The 17570-nt window shown below is 39.4% G+C and overlaps 2 protein-coding genes and 1 pseudogene across 13 annotated transcripts in view; all 3 read left to right on the top strand.

Moving 5' to 3' along the window:
* Positions 1 to 17570, top strand: part of LOC149316757 (protocadherin gamma-A6-like) — a 379402-nt gene that overhangs the window by 107980 nt on the left and 253852 nt on the right. Inside the window, exon 1 of one of the 12 annotated variants that reach the window (XM_089516218.1) lies at positions 2903 to 5237. The exons of 10 other annotated variants lie outside the window; for them this stretch is intronic. In XM_089516218.1, coding sequence (XP_089372344.1) covers positions 2928 to 5237 — 2310 coding nt within the window. In that variant the 5' untranslated portion in view covers positions 2903 to 2927. Of the gene's footprint in view, positions 1 to 2902; positions 5238 to 8305; positions 10814 to 17570 lie in introns of those variants that run through there. One more of the 12 variants, XM_089516202.1, reaches the window with a different exon arrangement.
* LOC149316760 (protocadherin gamma-A6-like) overlaps positions 1 to 17570 on the top strand; it is a 211839-nt gene that overhangs the window by 52472 nt on the left and 141797 nt on the right. The gene's annotated exons all lie outside the window — the stretch shown is intronic.
* LOC149316763 (protocadherin gamma-B1 pseudogene) lies at positions 13883 to 17215 on the top strand (annotated as a pseudogene).

The following is a 17570-nucleotide window of genomic DNA, read 5'->3' as shown; positions in this document are numbered from 1 at the left end:
AGTTAATGCTGTAGACCATTCCATGGTGACACGGAACTGGATCTCATTCATAGAACTGATAACCTCTTCCAAGGTTGGCACTCCAGTTGTGGAGATCTGATCTTTCCATACCAGAGATTATAGGACTGAATCCACAGTTATCATTAGCTGGCAGTACATGTAGTAAATTTTGATTTTGTTTGTCTGTACATATGGCATAGTGTTCTGGGTTTGATGTGCACACCATAGCTGCATATTCAGTGAGTACAATTGTTTTCATGCAGAAGGTCCCAGTTCAGTTGTTCTTATCTCCAGCTGAAAATATTTCGTTTTGTATTGCTAAGGAGGCTCTCCACTATAGTCCTTGGAGAGCTACTGCCAATCAGAATAAACAATGTTGGGCTGGATATGCAAATAGTCTGTTTTTAGTATAAGGCAGATCACACTGTAGAATGTCTTCCAAGATTACAAAAACTTAAAACAATTTTAGAAACTAAAAAGCATTTGTAGAAAATATTTGAAGAGCTGTTCTGAAAAGACTGTCTATCTCCAATATGGGAAATAATGTTGATAAATTAAGCACTTGATTGGATAATCTCCCACCAATCTAGTATAATAAATTGTGTGTATTTAAAATTGAATGAAAACTGCTACACACTTGACTTCATCATTCAGTGTCATAGGGAGGAATATTTAAATTTCATCTACTGCAGTTACCCAGGTGAGCTTCAGACCACTGCTGTTAGCCAAGACTCAGATGATATCTGATCTGTAGAGCTAAGTTTCCAGCACTGAAAATAATCTAGAAAATGGCATCTTCTTCATGGGTTTATAAGGGAGGAAGTGACAGCAAATGATGGAAGCAAAGTAGTAACGTATTGCAATGTTCAAATAAGAATTCTTGATGGGAACAACAATTACCGTGAAAGAAATCTGTTTTCCTTGTTCAGCCCACTCTCTGAAGTTTCTGGATTTGATATCTTAATTGTTCTAATCAATGAAACTGACAAAGGTACTGGAGATAATGGAAAGATTACCTGTTATTTACAAGATGATTTACACTTCAGGATTCTTCTTTGTAGTAATAATTACTACAAACCTCTGTCTGACTGTCCCCTGAAAGAGAAAAGACATCAGACTATATTACCATAATCACAGCCTTGAGAAAGAAACTCTTCCTCTTTCTACATACAAAACCATCTCCCAATAGATTTCAGATCTCAATATCACTTTTTATGCTTTTAAGAAATTTTTCTACAGTATCTACATGCCAGAAAACAACCTTCTGGTTCCTCCTTTTTAGCATGAAAACATCAACCAGACACATTGATCATGTACTCCATGTTTAGCAGCAACATCCAAGACCTTCCCATGTCTTCCTATATCTCCATTAACTCTGAGACTGGCACCATCTATCCCCAACAATCCTTTGACTATGGACAATTCAAAGGGTCTGTAATGAAAGTGAAGACCCAAGATGAGAGATCTCCCCTCTTAGCAGCAGTGTCACATCCAGGGTTTTTATTCTGGATCTGAATGATAATATAATCCAGATTTTGTACCCTTCACAAGTTACAGAAGGCACAACGTTGTTGTTAGCCAACTTGGGCTATCTGGTCATGAAGGTGGTGGTTATAGATACAGAATCTGGGCACAATGCCTACCATGTCGTCCAGGTGATGTTCTTCACCACTGACCCCACATTGGGAAGATAGGACATCATGGTGCTTTGTGGAGACTGATTCTGTAAGCTTGGTGAAAGATCATGGTGACTGTTTGCCCTCTGCGTCTATAACACTGAAGCAGTGTTTATTGAGAACTACCACTAAACTCTTCCTGAAATTAAAAACCTATCCAGAGACTTAAAAGGTCTGTGTGGCTTTCAATTTTATTGCAAACTCTCTTCATGATACTCATGGTGTGTTTAGAACAGCAGTTCTCAACCACGACCCCTTTGGAGGTTGAACAACCCTTTCACAGGGGTCGCCCAAGACCATCGGAAAACTCATATTTCTGATGGTCTTAGGAACTGAGACCATTGGTTGGAGGTCACCCTAACATGAGGAACTGTATTAAAGGGTCACGACATTAGGAAGATTGAGAACCACTGGTTTGGAGTGTGTTACTTATTTACAGAAATTATTTTCTTCCACTGTTATCAGGTACAATTTACATGGGTTGCTATTGCTATGAATACATATTTAATACAGGAGGGATTTCTATGGCTATGTGCCATATTCCTCAGGCGATATATCACATTTATGGAAAGTAATGTCCACAGCATTATATGTGGATAGTGTGCTTGTGTTTTCTTAAAACAATCCAAATAGAAATTATATTTCTTTAGTATTATAGTGATCCTGATGTTATAAATTATTCAGATGAAAGCAGCAATCCAAAGAATATACTGCAAGAAAATATAATTTGATTACAAATAGTTCACTGTAAACAGTCTATGAACTGGGTTTTTAAACTCCATTTTTTTACTTTTAAAAGTTAGTAATTTAAAAGCAGTGTTTGGAGCTGACAGGATTCAGTCTTAGTCCGATTGGTCATTGAACAAATCTTACTTATTCCAATGAATCAACAAGAATATATTCTGGCACCTCAGATGTACTGGACACATTGATACTCTAGGTGTCACTGTTCACTAGTATGAGACAGAAACATACAAAGATTCAGCTTACCCAACCCTGCTTTTCTGTGGAAAGAACAGAGTCTGATTCTCTCTGAAAGCATACCGACAGAGCTTTGTCAGCTTGTGATGAGGCTTGCTGAACAGGAGAGTTGATATCTGCTGAAACAGAATTAAGAATCTCTATATATGAGACACAATGAAAACAGTAGTTAGTCTGAGATGTTGTAAGGATCAAGCTTTGTTCAGTTTTCTGATGGTAGCTGCTTGGGAGGTAGTTACTGGGCAGATCCATTATTCAATTCCAGAGGAAATGCAGAAAGGGTCTTCAGTAGGAAATATTGCAACAGATCTGGGACTGGATGTAAAAAATCTCTCTGTCCAAGGACTTCGCATTCTCTCTGCTCATCATGAAATTCAGTATTTTGATCTGAATCTCCATAGTGGACATCTACATACAAGGGAACGAATAGACAGAGAAAAGATCTGCAATGGAGGTGGTAAGTGCCTGTTATATTTCCAGATTGTAATGGACAGCAAAATGAAGCTTTATGGTGTTGAAGTAGAAATCCAAGATATAAATGATAATGCTCCCTATTTTGCACCTGAAGAACAAAAATTGAAAATCAGTGAGACATCTACAATAGGATCTCAGTTTCCTCTTCCTGAAGCTCAAGATCCAGATGAGGGCATAAATTCAGTGCAGAACTACAATCTCACAGGCAGTAGCTATTTTTCTCTGGATGTTCAAATTGGAGAAAATGGTGCTAGACATGTTGGCCTGGTGTTGGAAAGATCTCTGGACAGAGAGGAGAACTCATTTCATGACCTAATCCTTACTGCAACTGATGGAGGTAATCCTACCAGATCTGGCTCAGTGCGAATTCAAGTCATTGTTTTAGATGCAAATGACAACGCACCAGTTTTTAGTAAACCTGTCTATGAAGTTAAAGTCAAAGAGAGCATCCCAAAAGGATCTACTGTGTGTACAGTGAAGGCCATTGATCTGGATGAGGGAGTCAATGGAGAGATAAAATATTCCTTCAGAAAAATTGAAGAAACAGCATCCCAGACATTTATCTTAGATTCTGTGAAAGGAGAGATATCACTTGCAAGGAACCTTGATTATGAGGAATCACCCTTGTATGAGTTTGATGTTCAAGCAGAGGATGGAGGAGGATTATCGGAGAGAGCCAAAGTATTGATAATAGTTACTGATGTGAATGACAATGCACCCAAGGTAGAGATAGCGTCCCATATCAATTCCATTCATGAAGATTCACCACCAGGAACAATTATTGCAATTTTGAGAGCACAAGACAAAGATTCTGGGAACAATGGGGAAGTCACATATTCTATTGACGCAAGAATCCCATTCCAGTTAAAGAAAGTTGTTGATAATTTTTACAATTTGGTGACAACCAGAATCCTGGACAGAGAGCAAGTGGCATTCTACAACATCACTGTTGTAGTCACAGATCATGGGACACCTCCATTTTCTACAAGTACTTTCATTCCACTCCAGATTCTAGATACCAACGATAATCCCCCCCACTTCATGCATTCAATTAATTTTTTCTACATAATGGAGAATAATCCAAGGGGGTCCTCTGTATTCTCACTACAGGCAGATGATCCAGATTGGGGAGAGAACTCAAAAATAATATATTCCATAATTGAAGAAGATACCAGAGACCCCTTCATTTCCTCCTACCTGTCCATTAACTCTGAGACTGGAGTTGTCTATGCCTTGAACTCTGTTGATTATGAAGAGATCCGGGAAATTCAGTTCCAGGTCAAGGCCCAGGATGGGGGATCCCCACCCCTCAGCTCCAATGTTTCAGTCACCCTCTTCATCCTGGATCAGAATGACAATGCTCCAGAAATCCTCTACCCTTCTCCTCCCACCGATGGCTCCACTGGGATAGAGCTGGCCCCTCGCTCCTCTGAACCAGGATACCTGGTCACTAAGGTGGTGGCAGTGGATGCAGATTCTGGACAGAATGCCTGGCTCTCCTACCAACTGACCAAGGCCACAGAGCCAGGGCTCTTTACTCTGGGACTCCACACAGGAGAGATCAGGACAGCCCGCTTCCTTCTGGAGAAAGATGCTCCCAAGCAAAGCCTGGTGGTTTTAGTGAAGGACAATGGGCAGCCTCCTTTGTCTGCCTCTGTGACGGTTACCGTGGTGCTGGCTGACAGTATCCCAGACATGCTCTCAGATCTGAGCAGCCTCTCAGCTACTATAGATCCCTCTTCAGATCTCACCTTCTACCTGGTGGTTGCAGTGACTTTTGTCTCCTGCTTGTTCTTGACATTCCTCCTAGTATTGCTAGCCATCAAGTTCTACAGATGGAAACATTCACAGCTGTTTGAGTCAGGAAGTGTTAACTTCAATGGTGTTCCTGTTTCACAGTTTGTGGGGATTGATGGAGTCCGAGCATTTCTTCAGTCTTATTGCCATGAGGTTTCTTTAACCACCGACTCGAGGAAAAGCCATTGCAGTTTTCCAAAAGTGAACTATTCAGATTCACCAATCATTGACCAGAGCTGTGAGATAAAAGATCCCATCATTGTTCCTCAGGATCTTAATAACTGTAATGCGGATCCAGTCAGTCCCCAGGTGAGTTACATTTGTTTATATATCATAGTAATAGCAAGCTGACACTGTTTTCTCTTTTTAAAGTGAAAGTAAAAGCCTTGAACATTTATTTCCAAGTAAGTATATTTAGAATTACTGCCACTTATATAAATGGAGGAGGTAAAGATTTTGTAATAGACTCAGTTGTCATGGTTATTTCTTAGCCTAAATAATGCTGTTAATGTGTTTTCACTTCTAACTAGTGGCTTCCGTATCAGTGAGGTGATATATCTGCTCCTGGTTGTAGCAGACTTTCAAGGAGCAATCTAAGCAGTTGAACCCTATCTCCAAACTGTAATGGATATATAGATAATCCTTTGTAGTTTAAACCATCCCAATGGCATGGAAACTCATATGTTTACATACTGTTTTTGTGCCTATGATATGGAAGCTGTGATCTATATTTTGATGTGATATTTTTAATCCCAATGGGCATCCCATCTACCTGGATGTAAGCAAAATCATATGCAGATTCAGATATTTGATTGGCTGGATTGGGTTTACTGCATGTACATCAGCTCTGAGGGGATTGGTGCACAGATAATGTTTTTAAACTGTATATTCAGTATGGAAAAGGGTAATCTTGGTCCTATGTAATGAAAACAGTGGTTCTGATGTTTCCATAATGTTCCTTATTCAGCACAGAAAGACACATATTTGAAAGAGAAAGGGTGAGTTTGATGCCATATTATATTTTTCAGGATACAGGGTAGGATAACTACTGCTCATTATAAATTCATCTGTCATTTATCAAAAGAAACTGGATGTTGTATATTAACATGGTTAATCGCTTGGCTTCAAGCTACATATCTGAACATAAAGAGCTACTTAAGTGACGAAAGGATATTTAACAGCAAGGTGAGGATGAGATGCAAGCTAGAGAGGCAATTGATACAGGCAAAGTACTGGACAAAGTAATAGAAGATCTATAGGAAGGTGGGACAAAGTTGATGGTAGTATAAATATATGAAATTAACTGATATATTTGGGAGGGGGTGTATTTGGATGGAAAATAGAGGAGCTGAGAGAAGCTGATAGGCATACAAAAAAAAAGATTCATTTGTTTTAAGCATGGGAAGTTGTTCATGAAAAGGATAATGGAATACCAGAGGCCTTGAGAAGCAGGGCATTTCTGTACTCAGGGGCAATATTCATGGAGAAGAACAAGAAATGCTTGAGTTACCTGAAAGTATTCCATATTACGTACTAGACAAATCTTTAGTGCCAGTTCTTTAGTATTAACATGTCTCAGTAGCATTAGACTACCACTCCAGTTTTATGCAATTCGTGCCTTCCTTACTTCTTTTCATATTGTAAAAACTGCACGCTCTATCCTATTCATTATTCTGTATCCAGGGCTGGAATCTTTCTGTTATAGGCTTGACCTTTTGACATGACTTTTCTACATGTTTGCACCATCAGCTGAGGAACTGTGTTTGCAATATAGAGAGACAGAGCGGCCATAGTTCCCTTGTTTTTTCTGATAGTCTCTTGGCTACTCATTTTAGGAGGCGATGCTGGAGGTGGGCAGTGCACTATTGGGCAACAGTTTTTGGGATTCAAGGGCTGTGACTAGTAGATTCCATTAAGAGTCTCCCACATTTTGTTGAAGATGTCAAATACTTGCTGAGGGACAAAGTCTTTCACTTTTAGAAATGGCAGAGTTGAGCAGAATGGAAGATGACTGTCTTGTCATTAAGCTTTACATAACCATTCCTTCTGGAATGATATTTAAGTTTTAAAAACCCATGTTGTGGCACTGCATTTCCAAGTACACTCTTGCAAGTCACAGTCAATGGCATCAAGCAGCATAAGGTCAGGGAGGAGTCGGGAATATAGAAGGATAACTGTTTTCATAGCATACATCTGTTACATCGGGTATAAGTATAAGAATAATAACAGTGCACACTGGTATGTTCTGAATCTTCATTGTTAGATGAAGTAATCTTTTTACATGGTGTTTAATTTCTTTATTTTGTTCTTTTTACCTTTCCATCATCTGCAAACTCTGAGTGTATGACTAGCATTATTATTTGCTTGTTCAGCCAACAAGCCCAATGTATGAACACTTCAAAGACCAATAGTGTGATCATGTTTTCTACAGAGGTATGAAGAGAAAGTAATTCTTCTGCCCATTTCCACTTGTCTTTAAAAAAAAAAAACTGGGATTTTTTTTTTTAAGAGTGATTGTATGTGAAAAAATAGTATCCAGAGATAAAAGAATAAAACTTTATTCCCATCATTTAATAGACAATGGCAATTTAGTCAAAAGTATTACATTGGTCATTTGATAAATGATGGTGGGAGATTATTTGTGTGTGCCGTCAAGTCATTTCCAACATATGGTGCTCCCAAGGTGACCCTATCATGGGGTTTTCTTGATAAGGTATGTTCACAGAGATGTTGCTTTTGTTTTCCTCTGCGGCTGAGAGAGTGTGACTTGCCCAAGGTCACCAAGTAGGTTTCCATGGCTAAGTAGGGATTTAAATCCTGGTCTTCAGAGTCATAGCCCAGTGCTCACCATGCTGGCTCTCTCAGGAAGATTATTACTGTAGTTTAATTTTGTCATGGGTAACAGTAAGAAGAAATCCATTTATGTAGCACATAACACCAAGATAAGCATTTCCCCCCATTTTATATTATTGGTTTTTTTTTTTATTTCTATACCTTCAACTTCCACTGAAACAATAAAATTGTGCCACTTCCATATTTCATTGCAGAATGCATTTTAACATAATAGTGGTCATCAATGATTCCAGATTCACAAGTGAGATGAACACTTCATTTCTGATATAAATATAGAGTTCGTCAGATATTCTTCATATCATCGTTTGGGTTGTACTCACAAATCCAAGCCTGAGATTCACATATGTATTTCAAATGGAATGAGAAGCTTCTCTTGCAGTTCTCTTTCTAGACCTCTTAGTGTCACTATTGTCCAACATACATGAAGATCCACAGATGCTTCTTACATTCTATTCTATCAAACACAAAGGCAGAGCAGCCTGAGATGAAAATTGGTTTGAAGGAGTTAGAGGGGCAAAAGAGTGGGTTTCTTCTTTGTAATATTTCATTTATCCAGATAAGAACCTGGTTGAAAATAAACTGAAGAGGAACTATTTTTGCCAGAGAGTCAAATGGACAGAAGACAAAAAACGAATGGCTGGGCACTCACTAGGCAAGTACTGCTTCTCTTACTATTGTCTTTCCGTTGCTGGGGTGCCCCTGAGCAGATTCGTTATTCAATCCCTGAGGAGATGGTCAAAGGATCCATTGTGGGAAATCTTGCCAGGGATTTGGGGCTGGACACCAAAGAATTAACAAAGCATAATCTCCATGCTGTCTCTGTGAACAAAATGCAGTATTTCAGTATCAATGCAAAGAATGGAGACCTCTATGTAAATGACAGGATAGATCGTGAAACAGTATGTGGAAGAATTTCTCCCTGCCTAATTAATTTTGAGGTGGTGATTGAAAATCCTTTAAATGTTGTTCATGTAACTGTGGAAATTCAGGACATTAATGATAATACACCAGTTTTTTCAAAAAGCAATATCGAGTTGGAGATACTTGAATCTACTTCACCAGGGACCCGATTCCTTCTAGGGAAAGCAGAAGATCCAGACATAGGAGTGAATTCTCTCCAGAATTATCATCTTAGCCCCAATCCATATTTCACTTTGGCTGTTAAAGAGAATCAGGATAGAAGTAAATTTGCAGATTTAGTACTGCAGAAACTGCTAGACAGAGAAACTGAACAAGCATTGCAATTAATTCTTACTGCCATAGATGGTGGTGAACCAAGAAAAACTGGTACTGCTCAAATACTGATTAATGTTACTGATGCCAATGACAATCCACCAGTCTTCACTCAAGAGATTTATAAGACAAGCATAGCAGAAAATATTCCAGCTGGGTCTTTTATACTTCAGGTTAAAGCTTCTGACAATGATGAGGGTTCCAATGCCCAAATGAAGTACTATTTCAACAACATGCCAGCGAATGCGATCAAAAAATTCAAACTATCTGAAAGCAATGGCACAATTACACTTATGAGCCCACTTGACTTTGAGGAAACTCATGAATATATTGTAACAGTCGCAGCAAAAGATGGCGGTGGATTGGAGGCACATTGCAAAGTTGAGATAAAGGTTCTTGATGAGAATGACAATAACCCTGAAATAAATCTTGTTTCCTTGTTTAGCCCAGTTTTGGAAGATTCTTTCTCTAGTACCTTGATTGCGCTGATCAATGTCAATGACAAAGATTCTGATGACAATGGGAAAGTTATTTGTTATTTAGAAAATAATATGCCCTTCAAGATACAACACTCATCTAATAATTATTACAAGCTCTTGACCGAAGGTCCCTTGGACAGAGAAAAGTCTCCTGAGTATAATATTACAATTACAGCTATTGACAAAGGAATTCCACCTCTTTCCACACACAAAACTATCTCTGTACAGATCTCTGACATCAATGACAATGCTCCTGCTTTTGAGAAATCTGCTTATAGTATCTATGTGCCAGAAAACAATCCTTCTGGTGCCTCCATTTTTAATATTAAAGCCTTTGATCCAGACATGGCCAAGAATGCAAAAATCACCTACTCCATTCTCAGCAGCAACATTCAGGAGCTTCCCATCTCTTCCTATATCTCCATTAACTCTGAGACTGGTGCCATCTATGCCCAGCGATCCTTTGACTATGAACAATTCAGAGAGTTCCAGCTCCAAGTGAAGGCCCAAGATGAAGGATCTCCGCCTCTTAGCAGCAATGTCACACTCAGAGTGTTTATTCTGGACCGCAATGATAACACTCCTCGAATCTTGTCCCCTTCCCCAGAAACCAAGGGCTCTACTTCATTTGAGATGGTGCCTCGTTCTGCTGAGGAAGATTATCTGGTCACAAAGGTAGTGGCAGTGGATGCTGATTCTGGACACAATGCCTGGCTCTCCTACCATCTGGTCCAGGCCACTGAGCCATCCCTCTTCACCATTGGTTCTCATACTGGGGAGATCAGGACAGCCAGGGCCTTTCTGGAGAGAGATGCTGTGAAACACAGGCTGGTGGTTGTGGTGAAGGACAACGGACAGCCTCCTCTCTCAGCCACCGTTACTTTGAATCTGGTGTTTGCAGAGAACTTCCAGGAGGCCCTTCCGGAAATGAAAAACCAATCAAGGGACGCAGAAGCTCAGTCTGATCTCCAGTTTTACTTGGTGCTGGCCTTAGCTTTGATCTCCTTCTTATTCCTCTTGACGATAATTCTGGCCATTACGATGAAGCTCCGGCGGTCAGGGAATCCGAAATTCCTGCAGTGCTTTGGCCCTGTCCCCCATTCGAATGCAGGTGGAATTTTCCCCTCTAATTTTGAAGATGGGACTTTGCCTTATTCCTATCAGCTTTGCCTCTCCTCAGAGTCCCAAAGGAATGAGTTTACTTTTCTGGCTCCCAGTGTTAAGATTGCAGACAATCTTCTTTGTGGTGTCAAATGTGAAGTGCCTTTCACAGGTGACAGTGAAAACAATTTCAATTCTGAGTTGAAGAATGATGACCAGGTATGTTTTTTTTCTCAAGTTATTCATATTACCCACCTTTACTAACACTGTAATAGCAAATTTTCTAGTGAAACTCTAGTTTACCTTGTCTGTATTTTCACAAAACCTAGACATTTTGGCAATTCATCTTTAAATTTTCACAAGGTAGGTGTTTTTTCTTTGTCTTGCTATAAGTTGAGGCGATTATTTGTTTGAAATCAGCTGTAATTGGTGAATAGTCCAGGGAAAGCCTCACTCTGAAAGTTTGTTCTACTACAGAAATATTGTAAAGAAAAAATGTACTTCTCAGCAAGCAAGTATTCTTCTTTCTCGCCTTTTTGTCCTTTTGTACTCGTCTTTTGAGGTGTGGAGCAGCCACAGTTGTCTTGCTTATTTCCTGATGCCTTCAGAAGTGCTTCATGTACCGTCAGTGAAATGCAGCTTACTTGTCTGATTAAAACTAGACCTTCTGTTCTGAACCAGGTTATCTAGTCAATAATGTTGGCAGATTTGGACTGTCATCTTTAGCCAGAATGCCTAGTTCTCTTAACCAGAAATGTGGAACACATAGAGATGTTTGTCCTGTGATACCACAACTGAAATTGCAGCTTAATATTTTCCCCAACCCTGAGAACTTTAAGCACAACACTGACCTCAGTGGTGGAAAATTGGTAGCTATCTGTCTCCGGTTCATTTATTCTCAATATGCTGCTATCTGCCGTCACTAATATCCTCTTGTATCAAAGTGTGTTTCTCCTGCCTCCTTCCCCCCCCCCCCCCAAAGTGTGACAGAAACATTATTCAGCTGTGCTCTGATGGTCATCAGAATGGCTCTTCTTCTCCTTATGTAGTAGACGCCCAGTAAAGTAGGTTCTGGGGTGAGTTACATTAATGGTAATAGTGTCAAAACTGTGACCAAGTAGTGATAATGAATATTGAAACAGTTATGGATTGGTAACCGTGGAGTATGAGATTTACTCAGTGTTTCTGTCCCTTTGCTAGATGCTTGGTGTTCATGTGCTTGAGAACTTGTATTCATAGGATTTTTGTACTTAACATTGTTTATTTACACAGTGCTGTACATACGATCTTTTAATTAGACAGTTCCCTGCCCTCAGGCTTACCATCTAAAAAGACATGACACAAAAGGAGAAGGGAATGATGGTGGGGAAGGGGATCAGGTCCAGCATTTCTTCTCTCCCTTTGAGGCCTGGACCAAGGCAGATGGACTGGAGGGAGAGCTCTGCTTCTTAATCGAGGCCAGGCCTGATGGAGCTGGTGCTGCCTTTTTATTCCCTCCCAGGCCAGATGATGACAGATGGGATGAAGGGAGGGCTCTTCTTCTTCTAAAGATTAAATGCATGGTTCAAACATATGGAACCTAGATGCACTTTGGTGTTTCCGTGTAGGTGCCCCTCCACCCATGTAGATGGTCACTGTAACATGGAGACTGGGCATGGTGAATGGCAGGGTAATAGAATAATAGAGTTAGAAGTAACCCCAAATACCATCTTGTCAAACCTCTGTCAGGGCAGGAATGCTAAAGAAGCCCAGAGGGGTTCAATGAAGGAGAGTCTACTAAGACTATTTCAGTACTGAACAGCATTTATCATTAGGAAATTCATCCTAATGTTTACTCAAAATCTCCTTTCTTAAAACATGAATCCACTGAACCTTCATCAGGCTAAACATATTCAACTTTCACTTCAGAATGCACACTTTCATTCTTACCTGTGTTAAAGCCAACCTATTCTGGAAAAACACCTCAGTGAAAGTATTCTAGGATATCTGATATATGTTACTTATAATCAAGTTTCTGCATGCAGTGCATTTTATAAAACTTTCCACTCTGAATAGTGCTCATGGCAGCCAACAACAAGAAAATGTAGAATCACGTATAAGATCATAGTGAAAACATAAAAGGAAATCAAGTAAAAGCATACCAATAAAATTAAGAAACAAACAAGGTCCACCAACTAAGTCTTACCGCTTTTAACAAGTCGGTCTGAAAAGCAAAAGTCTTTTTGAATAATAATAATTTTACTGCTAGAAGGACTCTTGGCAGATGTTTTCACTGCAAATGCTGAGAAATTCACAGAGATGTCAAAAAGGTCTAGTGTTTTCAATGACACATATTCCAATATCACCACCACCTCATTTCAGATCCAGGCCATGCACTTCTGATACTGATGGGGAGTGGTGGAGGGGAGGGGGCTTTGTCATAAGTGAATCAAGGGAAAGATCAAATCAGGTTTACATTGAAAGAGTGAGAGCCACATATACTGTAGTCTTGTATATATTGTCACATTCTGTCCTGCGAGTCTGTAGTTCAAACGTCACCTTTGTAAATCAAGGGGGGGGGGGGGACAGTTCTATTCTCTTGAATTAATATTAAGGATCAAGACTTTGTGAGTCAATGAATTAGAATTAAGGATCAAGACTCTGAGTCAACGAGTCCTCAAAGTACAGCTCCAAAGGATAGGGGTGGGGGATTCAGAAACAGAAAATGTTTCAAAAATCCAGTGACATAACAGTCAGAGCAGGAACCCCCAAGACAAAAATTGAAAAGATAACGGGAATGTTGACATTCATCCGATAACCTAATTAAAGTATCTGTACACGTATGGAGATATATTTGCTGTCTTCTACAATAATTTCTAGGGCTACGTTGGGAAGGGCTTCAGTATGAGTTGGCAAAGGCCAAAAGGAGTGCATGAGATTTGAGTACATGATAAAATGGAACAAATTATAAAACAAACACATAATTCCAAATAGTTCACATGTATTATTTGTTTAATATTCCATGCTAATGTCTTACAATGACTTTCAGTTGTGTGACTGCAGTGACTGAAATAAATGAATAAAATTCATGTAGATCTGGGTCTTTTAGAAGGCTAGAAAAGACTACACATATTTTAACTGGAATCAGTTTGTGCTTATAGAATCATAGAATCGTAGAGTTATAGTCATATGAATATAAAAATTGTAAGAAATCCCTTCTGTTTGTTTGCTTGAAGTGGAAACATCTTTTGCAGTTCTCCATCTGCAACTCATGGTGTCACTGTTGACTAACATAGTTCTCATGGAGGATCTCACAATTCATTGAATGCCGTTTTCTTCAGTGTGATTCTCAGTCTGCAGATCTTGGAAACAGGAGAGCACAGAGATGTGCAGGCACTTTTCTTTGACAAAGAAAAAAACTTATTGCACAATATACAAATTCTGTAATTCTCTTAACCTTCCATTTGACTTTTGTGCCACTATGGGAATTTAAGTGCCTCAGCTTGCCAAAGCAAAAAAGAAAAGAAGACAAGCAAGTCTCTCAACAAGAAAGGATGGAAAGTAACCATAAAAAGACTGAGTCAATGAAAAGGCAAGTACCTTTCCTTTTGTTGTTTTTGTTCTGCCCGATTGCCTCAAAGCAGATTCATTACTCCATTCAAGAGGAAATGGAAGTAGGTACCTTTGTAGGAAATCTTGCAAAGGATTTGGGACTGACTACTGAAAAAATAACAGATTATAGTCTGCATATCATATCTTTAGGTAAAAAGCAATATTTCACTATCAACACACAAAATGGGAATCTTTATGTAAATGATAGGATAGATAGAGAGGGGATATGTGGGAAAAATGCATTGTGCCTCATTAATTTTGAAGTGATGGTTGAAAACCCTCTGAATATTTTCCATATAACTGTAGAGATCCAAGATATTAATGATAATGCACCACATTTCATAAATGGAGATATCAAGATGGAAATAATTGAATCAACTTTGCTTGGAGCTCACTTTGTTCTCGGATATGCTACAGATCCAGATACTGGAATGAATTCTCTCCAGAATTACCATCTCATGCCTAATCCATATTTCATACTGGAAGTCAGAGAGGGAGAAGATGGATATAAATATGCAGAATTAGTATTGAGTAAACAGCTGGATAGAGAAAGTGAATATGGTTTCAATTTAATCCTTATGGCTCTGGATGGAGGGAAGCCTCCCCAAACTGGGACTGCCAAAATATGGGTTACCCTCATTGATGCCAATGACAACTCACCCATCTTCACTGAGAAAGTGTACAAGGTTAATCTGAAAGAAAATGTCCCCAAAGGATCTTTAGTGATAGAGGTGAAGGCCACAGATAAAGATGAAGGTTCAAATGGACAGATCAGCTATAATTTTCGCAATATCCCTGAAATGGCTCACCAGAAATTCAGTATCCATCCAGTTAATGGGAAAATTGTAGTTACAGAACATTTGGATTTTGAGGAAACAGAGATGTACATTATAACAATAGAAGCAAGAGATGGAGGCGGTTTAGTGTCGCATTGTAGTGTAGAAATAAAACTATTGGATGAGAACGACAATGCTCCAGAAGTGATTATAGTATCGATAACCAGCCCAATATCTGAGGATTCTGCAGTTGAAACTCTGGTAGCTCTTCTCAATGTAAATGATAAAGATTCTGGAGAAAATGGAATTGTTACTTGTCTTTTACAGGGCAATTTTCCTCTAAAAATAATATCAATGCCTAATAACTACTATAGGCTTCTTACAGATGGTCCCTTGGACAGAGAAAACACTCCAGAGTACAATATAACTATCATAGCAACAGACAAAGGCACACCTCCTCTTTCAACAGAGAAGACCATCTCCCTGAAGATTTCAGATATCAATGACAACTCCCCTACCTTTGAGAAATCTTCTTACACTGCTTTTGTACCAGAGAACAATCCTGCAGGCACCTCCATTTTCCGTATTCAAGCCTCAGATCCAGATCTGGAACGTAATGCCCGAATCACTTACTCCCTCCTCAGAAGCAACATTCAGGAGCTGCCACTCTCATCTTACCTCTCCATTAACTCTGAAACTGGCATCATCTATGCTCAGCGCTCCTTTGACTATGAACAGTGCAGGGAGTTTCAGGTGGAGGTGAAAGCCCAAGATGGAGGCTCCCCACCCCTCAGCAGCACTGCCTCTGTGAAGGTCTTCATCCTGGACCAGAATGACAAGAGCCCTCAAATCCTTTACCCTTCTCAGGGAGCGGAGGGCTCAGCCTTGTTTGAGATGGTGCCTCGCTCAGCAGAGGAGGGCTATCTGGTGACCAAGGTGGTGGCGGTGGATGCTGACTCTGGGCACAATGCTTGGCTCTCTTACCATCTGGTCCAGGCCACTGAGCCAGGTCTCTTCTCAATTGGGGTCCATAATGGTGAGATCAGGACATCCCGGACATTTTTGGAAAGAGATGCTGTCAAACAGAGGCTGGTAATCTTAGTGAAGGATAATGGCCAGCCAGCACTATCCAGTACTGTGAGTCTTAACCTGGTCTTTGCTGAAAACTTCCAAGAGGCTCTTCCAGAAATTAACAGCCAACCCAGAGACCCAGAGAATCAGTCAGATATCCAGTTGTATTTGGTCCTTGCCCTGGCTTTGATTTCTTTCATCTTTCTTCTGATGGTCATTCTGGCTATTCTAACAAAGTTTCGAAGATCAGGAAGTCCCAAATTCTTGCAATGTTTTGGTCCTGTTCCCCATTCAAACAATGCTGTCCTATTCCCACCAAACTATGAAGAAGGGACTTTGCCTTACTCCTATCAGCTCTGTTTATCATCTGAGTCCAGGATACAGGAATTTACCTTTCCAGCGTCCAATGTTCAAACTGCAGGGAATATTGCCTGTAATCGTAATTCTGATGTGCTTTTGACAGCTGATCAAGGAAACATTCTAAATACAGAAATGGATAAAGCTGGTGGGGTGAGTTTTTGCTACCTGTTCTATAGACCATACGTGCTTCTATTGAATTTTTTTTCCATTTGTTAGTAATTCAGTAATCATAATATAAATAAGTTATTAAAGCAGTTTCTAGGTATAGGCTAAATTCTTTACTGGGGCACAAAGCTGTATCATTAGAGACCTGAAGCAGAGGCTGGTAATTTTAGTGAAGGATAATGGGCAGCCGTCTCTCTCAGCAAGTATTAGTATAAATTTGGTGTTTGCTGAGAACTTTCAGGAAGCACTTCCAGAAATGAAAGATCAATCTATCATCTCAGATTCTCAGTCTGATGTACAGTTTAGTTTGGTTCTGGCTTTGGCTTTGATCTCATTTTTATTCCTCTTCACAGTGACTTTAGTTATTTTTGTGATGCTTTGATGATCAGGAAAATTTATGCAAATGTTTGGCCCTGATCTCCATTCAAATACTGGTGCTATATTTCCACCGAATTTTGAAGATGGGACCTTGCCTTATTCATACCAGTTTTGTATGTCTTCACAATCCAGGAGAAATGAATTTATCTTCATGATGCCTAATATTCAGGTTACAGATAATGTTCTGAGCTTTGTACCTTTCTCAGACAATGGAGGAAGCCATTTAAATTCAGAGATGGAGAATGGTGAAAAGCTAAGATTCATGGATAATAACTATTAAGTAATTACTCCATAATCACTCTTAAAAGCCTCCATGGTACTGTTCACTGAAAATATAACTTTTCAGTAGCATTATTTAGATAGAATTATGTACTATACGGACAATTAATATGCAATTTCTTTTTTGGTTGGGGGGAAAGTGTGGCTATTTTTCTCTGGTATCATCAGAGGTTAATTGATTCATCATGGTTGTGAATTTTTTTTCCAGTTGATTCCATTCCCTAAGACAGATATATCTTGTTTTTGTTAAGGTGTGTGTGTTTTTGTGTGTTATGATTAGGACAAATAAAGTTGATACCACATATATATTAACATTTTTGTACAAAAGACCTAGGTTTTTTAAAAAATTACTTTAT

Source organism: Sceloporus occidentalis, unplaced genomic scaffold, assembly GCF_023333645.1.
Source record: "Sceloporus occidentalis isolate IW3139 unplaced genomic scaffold, rSceOcc1.0.p SCAF_3, whole genome shotgun sequence".
Taxonomy (NCBI): Eukaryota; Metazoa; Chordata; class Lepidosauria; order Squamata; family Phrynosomatidae; genus Sceloporus; species Sceloporus occidentalis.
This window is presented reverse-complemented; position numbering and strand designations above follow the sequence as displayed.